At 40.0% G+C, this 14,261-nt stretch overlaps 1 protein-coding gene across 9 annotated transcripts in view; it reads right to left on the bottom strand.

Annotated features, from left to right (window-relative positions):
- eml1 (EMAP like 1) overlaps positions 1 to 14,261 on the bottom strand; it is a 44,335-nt gene that overhangs the window by 24,655 nt on the left and 5,419 nt on the right. For 3 of the 9 annotated variants that reach the window (XM_057343778.1, XM_057343780.1, XM_057343781.1), the window contains exon 1: positions 10,058 to 10,486. The exons of 2 other annotated variants lie outside the window; for them this stretch is intronic. In XM_057343778.1, coding sequence (XP_057199761.1) covers positions 10,058 to 10,124 — 67 coding nt within the window. In that variant the 5' untranslated portion in view covers positions 10,125 to 10,486. Of the gene's footprint in view, positions 1 to 5,440; positions 5,550 to 10,057; positions 10,488 to 14,261 lie in introns of those variants that run through there. 4 more of the 9 variants (XM_057343775.1, XM_057343776.1, XM_057343783.1 and 1 more) reach the window with 3 other exon arrangements.

Below are 14,261 nucleotides of genomic sequence, written 5' to 3'. Positions count from 1 at the left end.
TATATTTCATACAGTTGCGTACTTACATTATCCCAAATGTTCTGTTGTTCTGTTATTATGGATCACGATTACTCTTTGGCGAGTAAAGGGGACCCAAAAAAGTGTAAACGGGAGGCCAAATGAGGCAAGCAGGCTTATGGACAAACAAATATCGGCGTGGCGTTTTCTAAATGGAGAGAGCTTCGCGACCAACTTGGACTCGACAGAGACTCCGCTCTCGTATGTGTTTTAATAGACAAGCACATTTTTTTATTGTACACAAAATACTCATGCACAGATTATTTGAATAGTTATGAATGCAGTTACCCTATGAAATATGGTATATGTCGCACAAAAATATGTAGCCAATAACGTTACTTGTAAATGCTGTGGGTTCATTCAAATGTTCTTTTTAAACGACGACTGTATGACTGTTTTAAACAGGTAAAACTGTGTAGCATTACGCTACCAAATCAATGGACAAAGTCCAATATCAGTCACGGGCTAACGTAGCATTACATTCCACGTTTCTTACAAGCTAATTCATTACGATCACATAAAATAAAATTAATTCATTACCTCGTCCGTGAACATGATGGCCGATCTCCATACGCCTCTGGATGGTGAAAACAACATGTCCCTTAATTCCACTCTCCTACATAACGTCATTTAGCTTCGCCTTTTGTTGTTGTTTCGAAAGTGCGCCATCTAGCAGTCCAAATATTCCATATTGTGGCTTTAATATGTCTCCGCGAGCACACTGGCACTATATTACTGTGCACTGACCACGATGCTGTCGGCGCCATCATATAGCACTAGTGCGCTCGCAGTGACCTGAGTTTGATTCCTGTCTCAGAGGGTCCTTTGCCTATCCCAATCCCCTATCTCTACCCAACGCTTTCCTGTCGTATCATAATAAAGCCATAAAAAGGCAATACAGATCATTGAAATAATTATAGAGTTGATACAATGAATCAATGAACTCTGTATGTGAATTTTTGAATGATGAGAGTAAATGAAGATAGAAACACAGAGCAAAAAGTGATGGTGGATCAAAGCAAAATGAACTCTCTTTAATGTCTCAAAGCACCGAAGCCTGATTAATAATGCATCTTTAGTCTTTGAAGCTACCAGCTGACTCATTCGAACACTGATATCTCCAGAAATGAGTCTCAGCAGCAGCAGGGTGCAAAGACACCCAATGTGAATGTCACCACTTTTCTGCACTCTTGAGGGTTATATCCAAACAAGGGAAAACGCTGACTATACCATATCTTGGTTAATAAAGGATCAGTACAGTGCAGATAATATTAAGACTTTTAGAGAAAAGAAATAGTAAAACAAGTTACAATAATATTCTATACGTCAATATGTATCATTAGATCCAAGCATGTATAAGCATGCATTTGTGGTAATGTTAAAGAGTAAATAACATGAGATCATGAAAATTACATTTCATGCAGTGTGTAATGTTGCCGTGTTTGAAAGTAAGCAGTCTGCTAAGTAGTAAATCCGAAGGTGAATGAATAACAAAGTTATTGGCTTGGAAAAAAGGGAGTCGACTCTGAATCACACAAACGAGTCGTCTCTAGTCCGATTCGCGAACCGCCGCGGATTTACATCACTACATATAGTCCCCGCCTACGTTTTGCTAGGACTGCCCACGAAAACTTCACTCTTCTCCCCCAAACACTGTAGCTCTTGAGCCTCATTCGCGGTAGACCAATCACAGCAGGTGGTCGAGTGGTTCGTGCGCCGTCATATGGTGCCGATGCGTCCCGGGCGACCCGAGTTCGAATCCCGCCTTGTGGTCCTTTCCCCTGACCCTACCCCCTCTCTCATCCACTTCGCTTCCTGTCCTCTCTACAACCACTGTCAAATAAAGGCAAAAACGCCAAAAATAAATCTTTAAAAAAAAGAAGTAAGGTAAGAATAACTACCTATTATTACGAAATAATTCTATGTACATAAACTTGTTGTTGGACACTCCATAAACAAAAGTAAGACCTTAAAAATCCCTAGTTATGTACTCTTTAAGTAATCCGTTTACGCAAAGATGAAAACTCTATCATTACCTTACCTTCATGTGGTTTCAAACTAATATTATAAAATTATAAATTAAGGACTAAAGCGTAATTTATGGTCGTGCGTAGGACCATAGCGTAACTACACCATAGGCTGTGCACAGTAGCCTGACGTGCACCTCTCCAAAATTGTAATGACGCGGTCAACTCAACGCGGAACACTGTCGACTGCCTGTCAACGCGGACAACGACGCAAAAGTATAAAGGAAAACTGCCGCATTGCCTACGCCGTAGGTCCTACGCACGACCATAACTTGCCCTTACGGTGTTTTTAAACTCTAAAAAGAACTCTTCAGTGGTGTAAATATATTGTGGGTGAACCATCCCTTTAATTTAAATTGTACATTCTTGTTTCATGTCCAGCTTGCATGAACTAATTTAACTTTCTCTTAATTTTGCTAAGAAATATGTATAATAGAAATAAACATTAAACAAGATTAGTAAAGGCTGTACAAGTTCATGTTATCCAACCGTTCAGAGCAGCCTCATACGTTCACGTCCCCAAGCACACAGTGTACACAAATGCATCTGGCCTCAGGGAGGATCAAAGTGAATCCATCCTGAGCTTTTCAAAAACAATCCTCATCAGTGAATTGGCCTTTGAGTCTTACATAAAGAGTTCACGCTGTGAGACACAGGCAGGATCTGCCAGAGACAGCGAGCACAAGGTCACTATGTACTTTAAAGGGGATTACAACCGCCTGCTTTTCCAATCACTTTGTTTTTGTCAACCTGAGGTTACAGATCCAAGGTCAGTTCATGAAGGACGCATCTGGAAGAGTGAGATCGTCTGAAAGTGTGTTGTCTTGTGGTGATCAGTGATTCAGAGGTGGTGACTGTGCGAAACGATTATAAAATCCAGCAGATGCTGTGCTCAATGCTGTGCCGGCAAGCAATTTTCCAGATTACAGGTGCGTAACAAGAAAAAAGCCATCCTTTAGTAAATAGGACTAAGGAGTTAAAAATAGATGTTGGAGATCCTCTCAGAGACCTCATTCATGACCTCTGCTTTGAAAAGAATAGGAGAAAGCAGAGAAGAGGTGATTAGAGCAGCCAAATTGTCCCCATGAGAGAGCAAGAGTTGCAAGAATCTTCCTGACATCAGCAACATCTTTCTTTGGGTGAAGCTTTAATCAACTGGTTTTCTATAAATAAACTCTCACTGCAGAAATTTTAAGTCAATACAGTTGGAAATTAATGTTGAATCACCGCTTTAAATTTAAGTTAAATCAACTCAATGTGGTGCCGAATTTTTAAAGGTGCTGTGTGTAATTTTTTGGATTGACAAAAATGCTACATAATATACATAACTATGTCTTCAGAGGTGTATAAAGACCTTACATAATGAAGCGTTGTGTTTTTATTACCTTAGAATGAGCTATTTCCATCTACATACACCGCAGGTCCTCTGAATTCGCCATTTAGTTTTTTTGTACAGTAGCCCTAAATGGCCAAACTGCTCTATATTTACATTTACGCATTTGGCAAACGCTTTCATCCAAACAGACTTACACTGCATTGAAGTATACATCTGTTTCTGACTATGTGCAATCCCCTTGGATCGAACCCATGACCTTGGCGTTGTTAGCGCCATGCTCTTACCACTAAGCCACAGGAAAGCTCGTAAATTTCGTAAATATGTTATCTCCTTCAGCAAAGAAGCAAAAACGCGACTTCATCTTAGTTCTGTGTCAGCCTCCGTACTGCTTCAAAAGGGAGGGGTGGAGTGAGCTATTGGTTGCAATTCTTAACCTGCCGCTAATTTTCATACACTGGACCTTTAAGTTATTGCCAAATGTCTTTCCTGAAAAACAAGTATATTTACTCATTTCCCCCATCTCACGCGCCGCTCCCTAAAAATCATCCCTTAGAAGCTGTTAAAGTGCTGCCATGAGACCGACAGCAGAGGCTAGATGTGAGTTTACATGCATGTTCATTAATCTCACCAGCCTCCAGCCCCACAGAGAGACTCCAGACAGGGCCGAAGCAGTGACAAGTGGTGTGAAGATGCTCTCAGTGTTGTTCCTTGTTAATCTCCTCTTGGCAGACAGTGGGGAGGACAGCTACATGTGAAGCCCCCCACCACCACTCAGCTCAGTGGCTTGAAACCAAGTAAGGGCTCTCAAGCAAGCAACAAGCCTCGATATTTGTACGCAGGAAGCGGTGGGGCTGAGAGAGGATTAAAGAGATACTGAGCTGATCCTGATCGGTGGATATTCCTGTGCTCTGTGAGAAAATGTACAGGCTTAACGCGCTCTGATTTCTGTATGCCTGACACTAATGAAAATAGAGCTTTTGTGTTGTCCTGGGATTAAGACAGCGGACACTTGAGTCTTGAAAATGAGGCATTGGTTGGAACCGTGGCCTAGCGGTTAGCCCACAAGCTAGATACTGAGCCTTGGTGCTTAAGCATGAAATGTAGGTTTGAATCCCGCCTGAGTTGTGTCATGATATGATTCGTGCACACTTGCATAAATACAATTCCTAGTATTTCTTTTACTTAGCTGATGAATAATTAATGTAAACACAACAAGCATTAAATGTCAAAGATGGTAATGTAAATAAATCAAATCTAATGTAACACAACACTAACCAGAGTGGCAGACAGATAGATAGACAGTAGGACAAAGATGTCATCACGTTTTCGCTTCTTTGCTGAAGGAGACAATGCATTTATGAAACACGCTTTGTTCGTTTAGGGATATGAAATATCAACTGCTGACATGTTTCCAAATATCTTTCGTTGTGTTCGTCAGAACAAAGAAAAGTATACATGCATGGAACAACTTGAGGGTGAATAAATCATGACAGAATTTTCATTTTTGGGTGGAGTATCTTTTAAATGATTAAACACGGTGTGGTCAAAGTCCACAAGACCGTTTTAATACTTTTCATTGGTTAAATATTTGCCAAAACCCTCAGAAAAAATGAAGGGTAACCAACAGTAATGATTAAATAAAAGTAAGATCTTCAGTAAGTCAAAGTATAACATAAATCAAGTGTTAAGATATTTAGCAATTTCATATTTTTTTATAAAATGATAAATTATGCTCTTAAGTACTGTATTGCTACACTTAAAACAGCATACAAAACAGCTCTTTAAACAAAACCAAAACTATAAAAAGCAAGTGTTGAAACTTGCTCTTGAAAGTGTTGCTACACATCACGTCCTTTACACCACCCACATTCTACCAACTGACCAACCAATGAAGAAAAGCTCACTCAGTTGCTCACAGGGGACCGCAGCAGCGGACGGGACACTCCAAATAATTATTTTACTCCGTTTAAACCAGTCCAGGCCGAGGTCTGTGTTTATGGTACCCCGCCCTAAGGCGGTCCCTAAAAACACATAAGAGTCAAAACAAAGACCAACCAACCTGGAAAAGGCATGCTGGAGTAGAGCAGTGACGGTGAGCCATGCTGACTCATGCTCTCCTGGGAAATGGTACGAACAGCGGGGAGTTCTGGTGGCCGACGAGCCAGGGAAGGAGGAGATGGAATTAGAGCTTGTGGAGGAGTCGTAGAGGGTCTGACTCACAGAGAGAGAGAAAAGTAGGGCAGCATTAACTCATGGCTGGCCCCGCTTTCCTTCTTCTGACACAATGCTTTCTCAGTATGCGTGAAAGCCCGGGCGCAGAACCCAGGGCATTGTGCGCACATAACAGACGGCTCAGAACAGAGGGTGGGTGTGTGGTTTAAATAAACCAAAGTGTTGTTCTAAGGGTAGATGCACACGGCGTGCAACATTGAGACTGGACGATGTTTGAGGGAAATCATATGTCAAGCCCCGGAGAAGCACGGAAGAGAAAGTATTTACTAGATATTTATGAGCGCCTGCTGCCGCTTATAATCTTTTCTGAACAAAGGTACACGAAGGAACACTCGCTATAATTCTCAGTTGTGATTACCCAGCGGTGCGCTTAACCTTTATACCTTTGCAATGAAGAATAGATGCTCAAACAACAAATACAAAAAAAAAAGAGTATGTAATCATAAAAAGCCCCTTTTTTTGAGTTATTCTGGCCCACAAAACGCAGCAATTTTAGACGACGGTGGCAAAATGAAAGATGTTTTGGTAAAAAGCATTAGCATATTTTGAAACAAAATTTGAATAATCCTGTCTGCTTGACACCCCCACAAAAGAGTCTTTGTTTTGGAAGCCCTTGAGGCGAAATGAGGCAGTGGAATATTCCAAACAGCTTTAGGAAGAACCTTCTTAATGTACAAAAATAGCACAATACTAGCTTTCAAAGGGACATGTATGCTTTAAAAAGGTCACTGACACCTTGCGCTGCTGATGCAGAATGTGAATATATGGCCCAATAAAATGTGTCCCTCAAAACAGTGCCTGGAGGAATATTTCGTTGCTCCTCCATAGCTCAGGAGATGTAGAGACCATAGGACACATGTTCGCATCGTCTGTCATGTCTCCAAATGAAATAACCAATTTTTAATATATCTAAAAAAAACTAGAAAAACAACATCATTTGATAGCAAATGAAACAAACCTATAAAGTAGCAAGACTGATATACACATGATACTTCCAGAGAAACAGGAAAAAAGGGAAAGTGTGAATGAGAGAGAACAAGAGAGAGATAGAGAGACAGAGAGGCACTAATGACTTTGGTCTTTGGCCGGTGCAGAAAATGGTTTCAGTATTGTTATCAGTAGTGTAATGGGACAGAGCAGCAGATAAAGGGGAAATGCAAGTCATTCTGCCATATAACAGAAATAAACAGCCACATCAATATCACTTGTTTAGGAGGGACGACTCTGTGTGATCTTTTTACAAGAGCACAACACCATAAATAACAGCACGAGTGCCACAACACTGCAGCAAATCGATGGCTAGCTCTGAATGAGTCAGCGTTATTTTCTCCTTATCAATATTTACCCTTACATTTGAGTGACAAATCAACAAAACAAGAAGAATAATTTCCGAATAATTTGCCTGCAGATTTTACGTGGAGACATACAAAAATAAAATTGGGATTTATTAGAAAGCTCAAGGAATTCCACCTTTAAGAGAGTTCAAGTTTAGATGCAGAAGTGGAAGTTTATCTTCACGACGTTCACTTTCTCTCAAACCCTCCCTGAGAATCCCCGTGGTTTGGTCTGTAATGTGAGCAGGTCTTTAATCCTAATCCTGTTGCTTGTGCAACCGTTAGTGGCTCAACTGAGAGCGAATGAGAAAAGAGAATTGGCAGCGTGGACCGAATGAGAGCTGTCAAAAACACGAGGAAGTCTGGCAAAAGCTTAGAAGCCAGAACACCAGCCATCTAGTTACTCGCTTGGCAGATCACAGTGCCAATGTTTAATCCGAGTAAGGAGATGAGTTTATTTTCCCTTCGGTATCCTGCAGGAAAAAACAATGATGGTCATGTTTTGGCTGAATGAAAATCAGATGAAGAGTGCTCCTTTAAGGATTAGTTCATCCAAAGGTCTGTCATTGTTTACTAACCCTCATGTTGTTTCAAAACTGAACGACTTTCTTTCTTCTGGGAAACACAAGCACTTGGAAAGACTTTTATGATGTTTTGTGGTGCTTTTGTGTTCTTTTTAAAGCCTGAAAGCTACGCAAGTCATTGTACAGTTACTGCTGGGAAAACGCGACCCATGTGCATTGTGCAGTCTAATGAATTTCTCTGTTTGTATTTCAACAAGAGAAAGTCGTCCAAGTTAAAAATCATATAGTGAGTAAATGATGACAGAATGTATATTTTGGGGTGAACTATCCCTTTAAGAAAACTGCCTGAAAAAGGGTGCACCATTAAAGAAGGTTACAGGATTCTGTCATCATTTACTCACCCTCTTGTCATTTCAAAACTGTATGACTTTATTCTGCAGAACACAAAAGCAGATATTTTAAAGAATGTTGGTAACCGAACTATGGCAGTACCCATAGATTTACATTGGTTTTGTCTCCATAAAATAGAAGTCAATGGGTACCGCCACTCATTCTTCAAAATATCTTCTTTTGTGTTCTGCAGAGGAAAGTAAGTCACACAGGTTAGAAATGACAAAATGTGAGTAAATGATGACAGAATTTCCATTATTGGGTGAACTATTACTTTAAACCTAATGCCATAAGACCGCAGATTCCCTCATCACTGGAACTAACTGCAGAGGAAACTGGCCCACTGTCCCTACATTAGTGCAGTTGGCCGATCAGAAACGAAGCAGTCACGTACAGATGACTTCATACCAGATCCAGGGCTTCAGCTGGGCTGTGTAATGCCAGATGACCTCATCGCAGCGCTCTCCAGCACACCCTCACTCAATTACCCACAATCCTAAACTAGACTGACAAACCTCTAAATACAAGCCAAACATCACAACATCTCTCAAAGCTCTCATTCGGCCAGACAGACTTTGAATGCTACAGAAAAAAATATTATTTCCTTCTAGCCTAGGGCTTGTAAAACATGACATTTTGAAGGGTAAATGATAAATCAGCAGATTAAACAGCTACGTGGCTGTCAGAGCTCAGAGACAAGATGTATGAAAAACGATGTATTATGCATGCCAGGCCAGTGGATGGCGCTGTTGATCCAAAAAGAAACCCTACGTGCTTTCGCACATCCGCATACACTGTTTTAATCTAAAAGCGCTTTTAATACACTTTGTCGACATGTATGTGTGTTTATAGTAGTGTGCATATAAATACTATGGCTGCGTCCGAAATCACCTACTTCCATACTATATAGTAGGTGAAAATGAGTATGAGTCATGAATAGTATTTCCGAAACCTCAGTATGTAAAAAAAGAGTAGGCGAGAAATACCCGGATGGTCTACTACTTCCGCCGAGATTCGTGAGTGTGGATCGGATGGACATTCAGCTATCCCATGATGCCACGGGAGCTGAGCAACAGTCAAATTATATAGATAAATATAGAGGAAAACTTTAAAGGCGGGGTGTCCAATTTCTCTTAGCTGTTGTTGATGTTCAAATCACCATAACAAACACACCCCTACCCCCATCTTTCGCTTTCATCAGCGCTCGGCTAATGTCCGTCCTGTGCACTGTGCACCTTACTGCTGATTGGCTACAAGGTTGTTTTGGTACTCGGCCCGACTCAGTTGTCTAAAGCGTAATTCGGAAATCGGTTACCCCGCCTTTAAGGGGGACGTCCGTTTGTCTGCGTTTTCAGTCCCCCAAATCGCCGTTTTCATGTGAACAGCCAAAAAACGGTTTAAAACGTTTAAAACGGTCTCGTGTAAACGGCCTAGTGTTATGATGTCATCTAAGGTCCCTTGTTGCTAGTGAGTAATGTTGTTTGACTGCACTGTGACAAACACTTTTATTCATCCTGTAACTAGGAATGCCCATTCTGATTCACTCGTCTACTCGATCTTCCTCTTTTATTATCAGGTCTTACTCTTACCAGCAAGCTATGAAGCACCGGCATGTGCACACGTGACCAAATATTATGATCGGCAAAACAAAAAAAACAAGGACATGAGGAAAAATCTATATGAAACCGAATCATGCAAACGAACAAACAGCATCCTCGTTCTTTATGTAGCCAGCATGTCATTATCGGTACAGGATGTTCTGATGTAAGAAGGGGTAACAGATTTTTCTCTGTATTGTTTTGTTCAATATGAAACTAAGAAAAAACCTGTCTCACTGTCTCTGTTTGACAAAATTAGAAACCCATCTCAGTTCTAAGGAAGGATAAAGAAAGATATTTTGATATTTTAGAGGCCTGTAAAAACAATATATTTTGACAATTTCTTTTTTGGAACATCAAACCAAGACATCAAACAAGAGCCTGACAGAAAAAAAACCATCAAGCATTGTTCGTTCTCGCAAACTGAACTGTCACAGCACTTTCTGTTGTGTGCCAAAGTTGAGGGATTGAAGAAAGGTCACAAATGTTAAGTGCAGCACACTAGGTGTCACAGTCCAGACTGTGTTTACTTGACAGGGGAGATGCACATTCTAGGTATCTGAATTTAAAGAGAGAAGAAAACGTGTGATTAGTTTACCATTGCAGAACTGCAGCAGTGAGGAGGTGTCATACAGACTGCTGTAGCTGGAGAAGCCGTCTTCCATCCTATTCCTCACGTCTCCTCGTTCACCGATAACTCCTTGTTACTCGCGTTGACTGACCGCGGCAGCTCTCTGTTCATTCAACATCCAGTCTTCTTCGGGGGTCAGCCTACCAGTGTCAGTCACCATGACAACCCATTAACTCAAGGCTTGGGTCACGCAAACTTCCCTTGAAAAACTGGACAGAACTGAGAGTCCCCAAAAAAGAAAGTGAAAATGTTAGTATGTCTTTTTCTCCTTAATGTCCTCCCGGATGAGACCTCCAAAACAAAAATAAGCCTGTGCCGGGCATGGAAGGCTGCTTACAAAGTGCGTGCAAGGGTTTGTGTAATGTTGAGCTGCCTGCCTGCGAGTCCTCTTCTCCCCCGGTCTGACAAGTACAACCAGCCAATCAGAACAATGGAGGTGGAGCAACCTTCGAAACTCCTCCCCTCCAGCTGACAGAGAGTAGGCTCTCATGCTGTAAGAAACAGAGTGCTAAGGAAAAGGCAGAAAAGATGACTTTGCTGCTTTAGAGTGAACCTAACATAGAAACAAGCTGCCTCAATATTTATCGTTGGTAAAGAGCCTGTATTGACTAAAGTGTTTTGTTTGTTTTAACACAGATTAAGACACGCAGATGTATATAAAACATACGGGTCCTCTGGAGCAAAGAGGATTATGAACGTGTTGCACGTGGGTGAGACTAAATCTAAGCTTTCACCTTACATGAAGGCAGAAAACAGATTTCAAGGGCTTTCACTACTTTGAAAGAATTTACAGAAAGAGGACAGAATCTGAAAATTAAAATCAGACAATTGTATTATAGAAAGTCAGCAAAAATAGACCATATAAAAGAGTACAAGAGACTCAACGTGTGCACAGTAAAGGTTTTTGGGGACTTTTCCAGATGTGAGACACAAACATGATGTCACACTTTCCACGCTTTATGCCATAATCCAAACAAGCTCGCAAGAGAAAGAATTAGAGCTAAGCATCGACTATTCAAACCTTATCTGCCTTCAGACAGACAAAGCTGTCTGGAATATCATCAAAGAGAAACCGAGGCTGGAGAAAAAAAAATGTATCCCAGTTGTGACTGTGGGTTGTCACCAGGGAAAACCTTTTTAAATTATTCAGGAGGCAGGCGCACATATGCACACGGGCGACAGGTCTCAGAACAGTTAAATGATGGGACAGAAAAGCTGGAAAAGCGCTTTAAGGATTATTCTCATGGCCCCACCCCCCAGTCCCAGATAATGGCGAGTTGAAAAAAAGCTCTGTGCTAAATTGGATTTCTGGGGTGTCTGTGTCCAATTTGACCATGGCTTGTACCTCAGAAGCCCTAAAAATAAAATGATCTGAGGTGGAAGATGAGACATTCTCATGTTTCTATCTTTCTTTGTCATCTCCTGAGGCCAGAACTCTGTGCCACTTCGGTCTGACATCAAAGAGCCTCAAATCCAGCGTGAACCTCGAAAGTGCTTATGTGGATGTTTAATTTTGACATTCATTTTTCATGGATCTGGTGGATTTTCACTTCGTGTGAAGTAATAGGCTACTTCTTGCTATTTATGTTAAAAGTTTGCCATAATACCCTTAGATTAGATACTGTATGTGGGACAAAATGACCCATGTTTTTTATTATTTGAATGAAATATAATTACGCTGGTTTCACATCAATAACACAATTTGTTTTTTAGTTATACATGTAATTACTTTAAGACAATGTTGAATAATATGTTAATGTTAAGATTAAGACAATGTTGAATATTATGTTAATGTTAAGATTAATGTAAGAAGTAAAAAGTTTTTATTTTTTAATATTTTATAACATATACAGTATATTCATTAAAGGGGTCATATTGCACGACTAAAACGAATATTATTGTTTGTTTTAGATGTAACGCAATGTGTATACACCATTTAAAGTTTAAAAAACTTGTATTTTCCACATACCGTGCATGTTTGTATCTCCTCTTTGCCCCGCCTCTCTGAAACGTGCTGATTTTTTACAAAGCTCATGGCTCTGAAAGCGAGGTGTGCTATGATTGGCCAGTTCACCAGTGCGTAGTGATTGGTCAAATACTGCAAGCATTTCACGGAAATGTAACGCCTCTTACCATATTGGGAACATCAGGTTCCAAAGCAATTGTACTGACAGACGATACAATGAGATTTACAATTACGCCCACTTTAACTACGTGTAGATTTGGGCGGTCTTAGTCAAATCATGTTACGTAATTACGTAGATTTGCCGGGGTGTGTTTACATGAGGCGTTTCAGGCAAGTCTGGTTGAGCATTTGCTTTTAGATAGAATGCATCTTTTGTTCCCACACTTTTATTTTTGCAATTTTACGTGTCTAATACATGCATGGGCAACTTATAACACACCAAAAACACAGAAAAACACGTACTTCCGCCATATGACCCCTTTAAATGAAATATTGGGTGGCAATGCATAATAATATCTCTATAAAGAGGATAAAGACACTGTATAACCTATATTTATTACCCTTGGGGCACAGATATTATAATATATTGACACATATTTAACCCTACAGTTAGCTAATATCTAACTTTCGGGCTAGTATCTGTGTCAAAATTACGTATAATTTTTTTGTTACATTACATTTACATTTACGCTACATTACATTTACAAAGTTATTGTTAAAACATTAGAAATAAAGTAAACTAAAGAAACCTGTGTAGTTTCCTAATCATATCTAGACTTTTACTTGCATTATAATTCAGCCACAGACCAGCAAAAGGTCTTTATGATTATTTTAATGTGTCAGCCATCTGCGTGTAAATTGAATCTCATGGCAAAGAGAGGAAAATATTGTACACTGGTGGCAGTGGTGGGAGATTAGGGAATGCAAAGGCCCCCTAGAGAGAGAGATAGACGAGGGGGGGGTTTGGGGGGGAGCAGAGGCCATACTTCATATAAGGATGGAGAACCCTCGGGTGGCAGCTGGACAATGCTACACCCTCCTATTGTTCCCCAATTATATGGCTGCACCTTGATCACAAAAACATCGCAAACACTGTTTTTATACCCAAAACACAAACATATGACACACAAACTTATCCCAAAAGGAAATTGAATGGGGATCTGCTGTAATATAACCATCACATGCACTACAGAACAAAGGATTAGGGTTTATGGTATTACAACCCAATAACTCACTAATATATAAAGAATTTCGCCATGCCATGAGGCAACTTTCATATTCACTACATATTCTCTTATTATTTAACTAGTGGGTCAAGATTAATAGAAAGTGTCTTTAAAAAGGAATAATCTTACAGACATCTGCAGAGATTGTATCTATTTTAATTGTGTTGGAGTGACAAGAATAACAATTTCAGGCACATTTATTTGAGCATGGTGGGAAATGACAAGCAAGGCTTTGAACTATGACAATGCAATAGTCATGCAAAACTGAGATAAAGCTCATCATCATTTCAAGCTTTTATTGAATACATTTTGTGCAAAGTAATCTGTCTCTTGTTAAAATACTGACATGTTTCTCCATCTGAAATGTGTATTAATGGAATCTCATATAGTCAGGAGGCTGTGGTGATGATCTAAGGTCAACAGAGCATGTCAGTGTGGGAGGTTCAGATTATTACAGGGCCAGCACCTTCTCTCCTCTCCTGTCCAAGCACATTTAATCAACTCATTTAGGAATATTACATATGTATGAGCAAGATTATTATTACTTAACCACTTATAATCATACATATTGTGAAAGAATGATGAAACGTTAATCCCTGAATGCAAAGGTCAAACATAAAAATGCTGGCTAAATAACGTTGAAGCTTTCAGAAGGACTTTTAAATATCTATTCTTAGTCATTTTGAAACACAGCCCTGAGCTACGCCGGCTACTTTTGGAAGACCAGGTAATATCATTGCAGACAAACTAACAGTTTGTTATGACTTTCAAATATCGCATAAAAAGGAAAGTGCATCCAACATGTTCATCCAGTTATGAATGCGGTGGCAATTGACATTACTTTTGGAATTTGAGAAAATGGACTGATGAAGTAAAAATCACTTAAAGGTGCAATGTGTGATATTAAGGAGGATCTATTGACACAAATGCAATATAATATAAATAACTATGTCTTCAGAGGTGTATATTATAAAGACCT

The sequence above is a fragment of the Triplophysa rosa genome, linkage group LG10 (assembly GCF_024868665.1).
Source record: "Triplophysa rosa linkage group LG10, Trosa_1v2, whole genome shotgun sequence".
Classification (NCBI taxonomy): Eukaryota; Metazoa; Chordata; class Actinopteri; order Cypriniformes; family Nemacheilidae; genus Triplophysa; species Triplophysa rosa.
The sequence above is the reverse complement of the archived record's forward strand: the minus strand, read 5'-3'. Positions and strand labels throughout refer to the sequence as shown.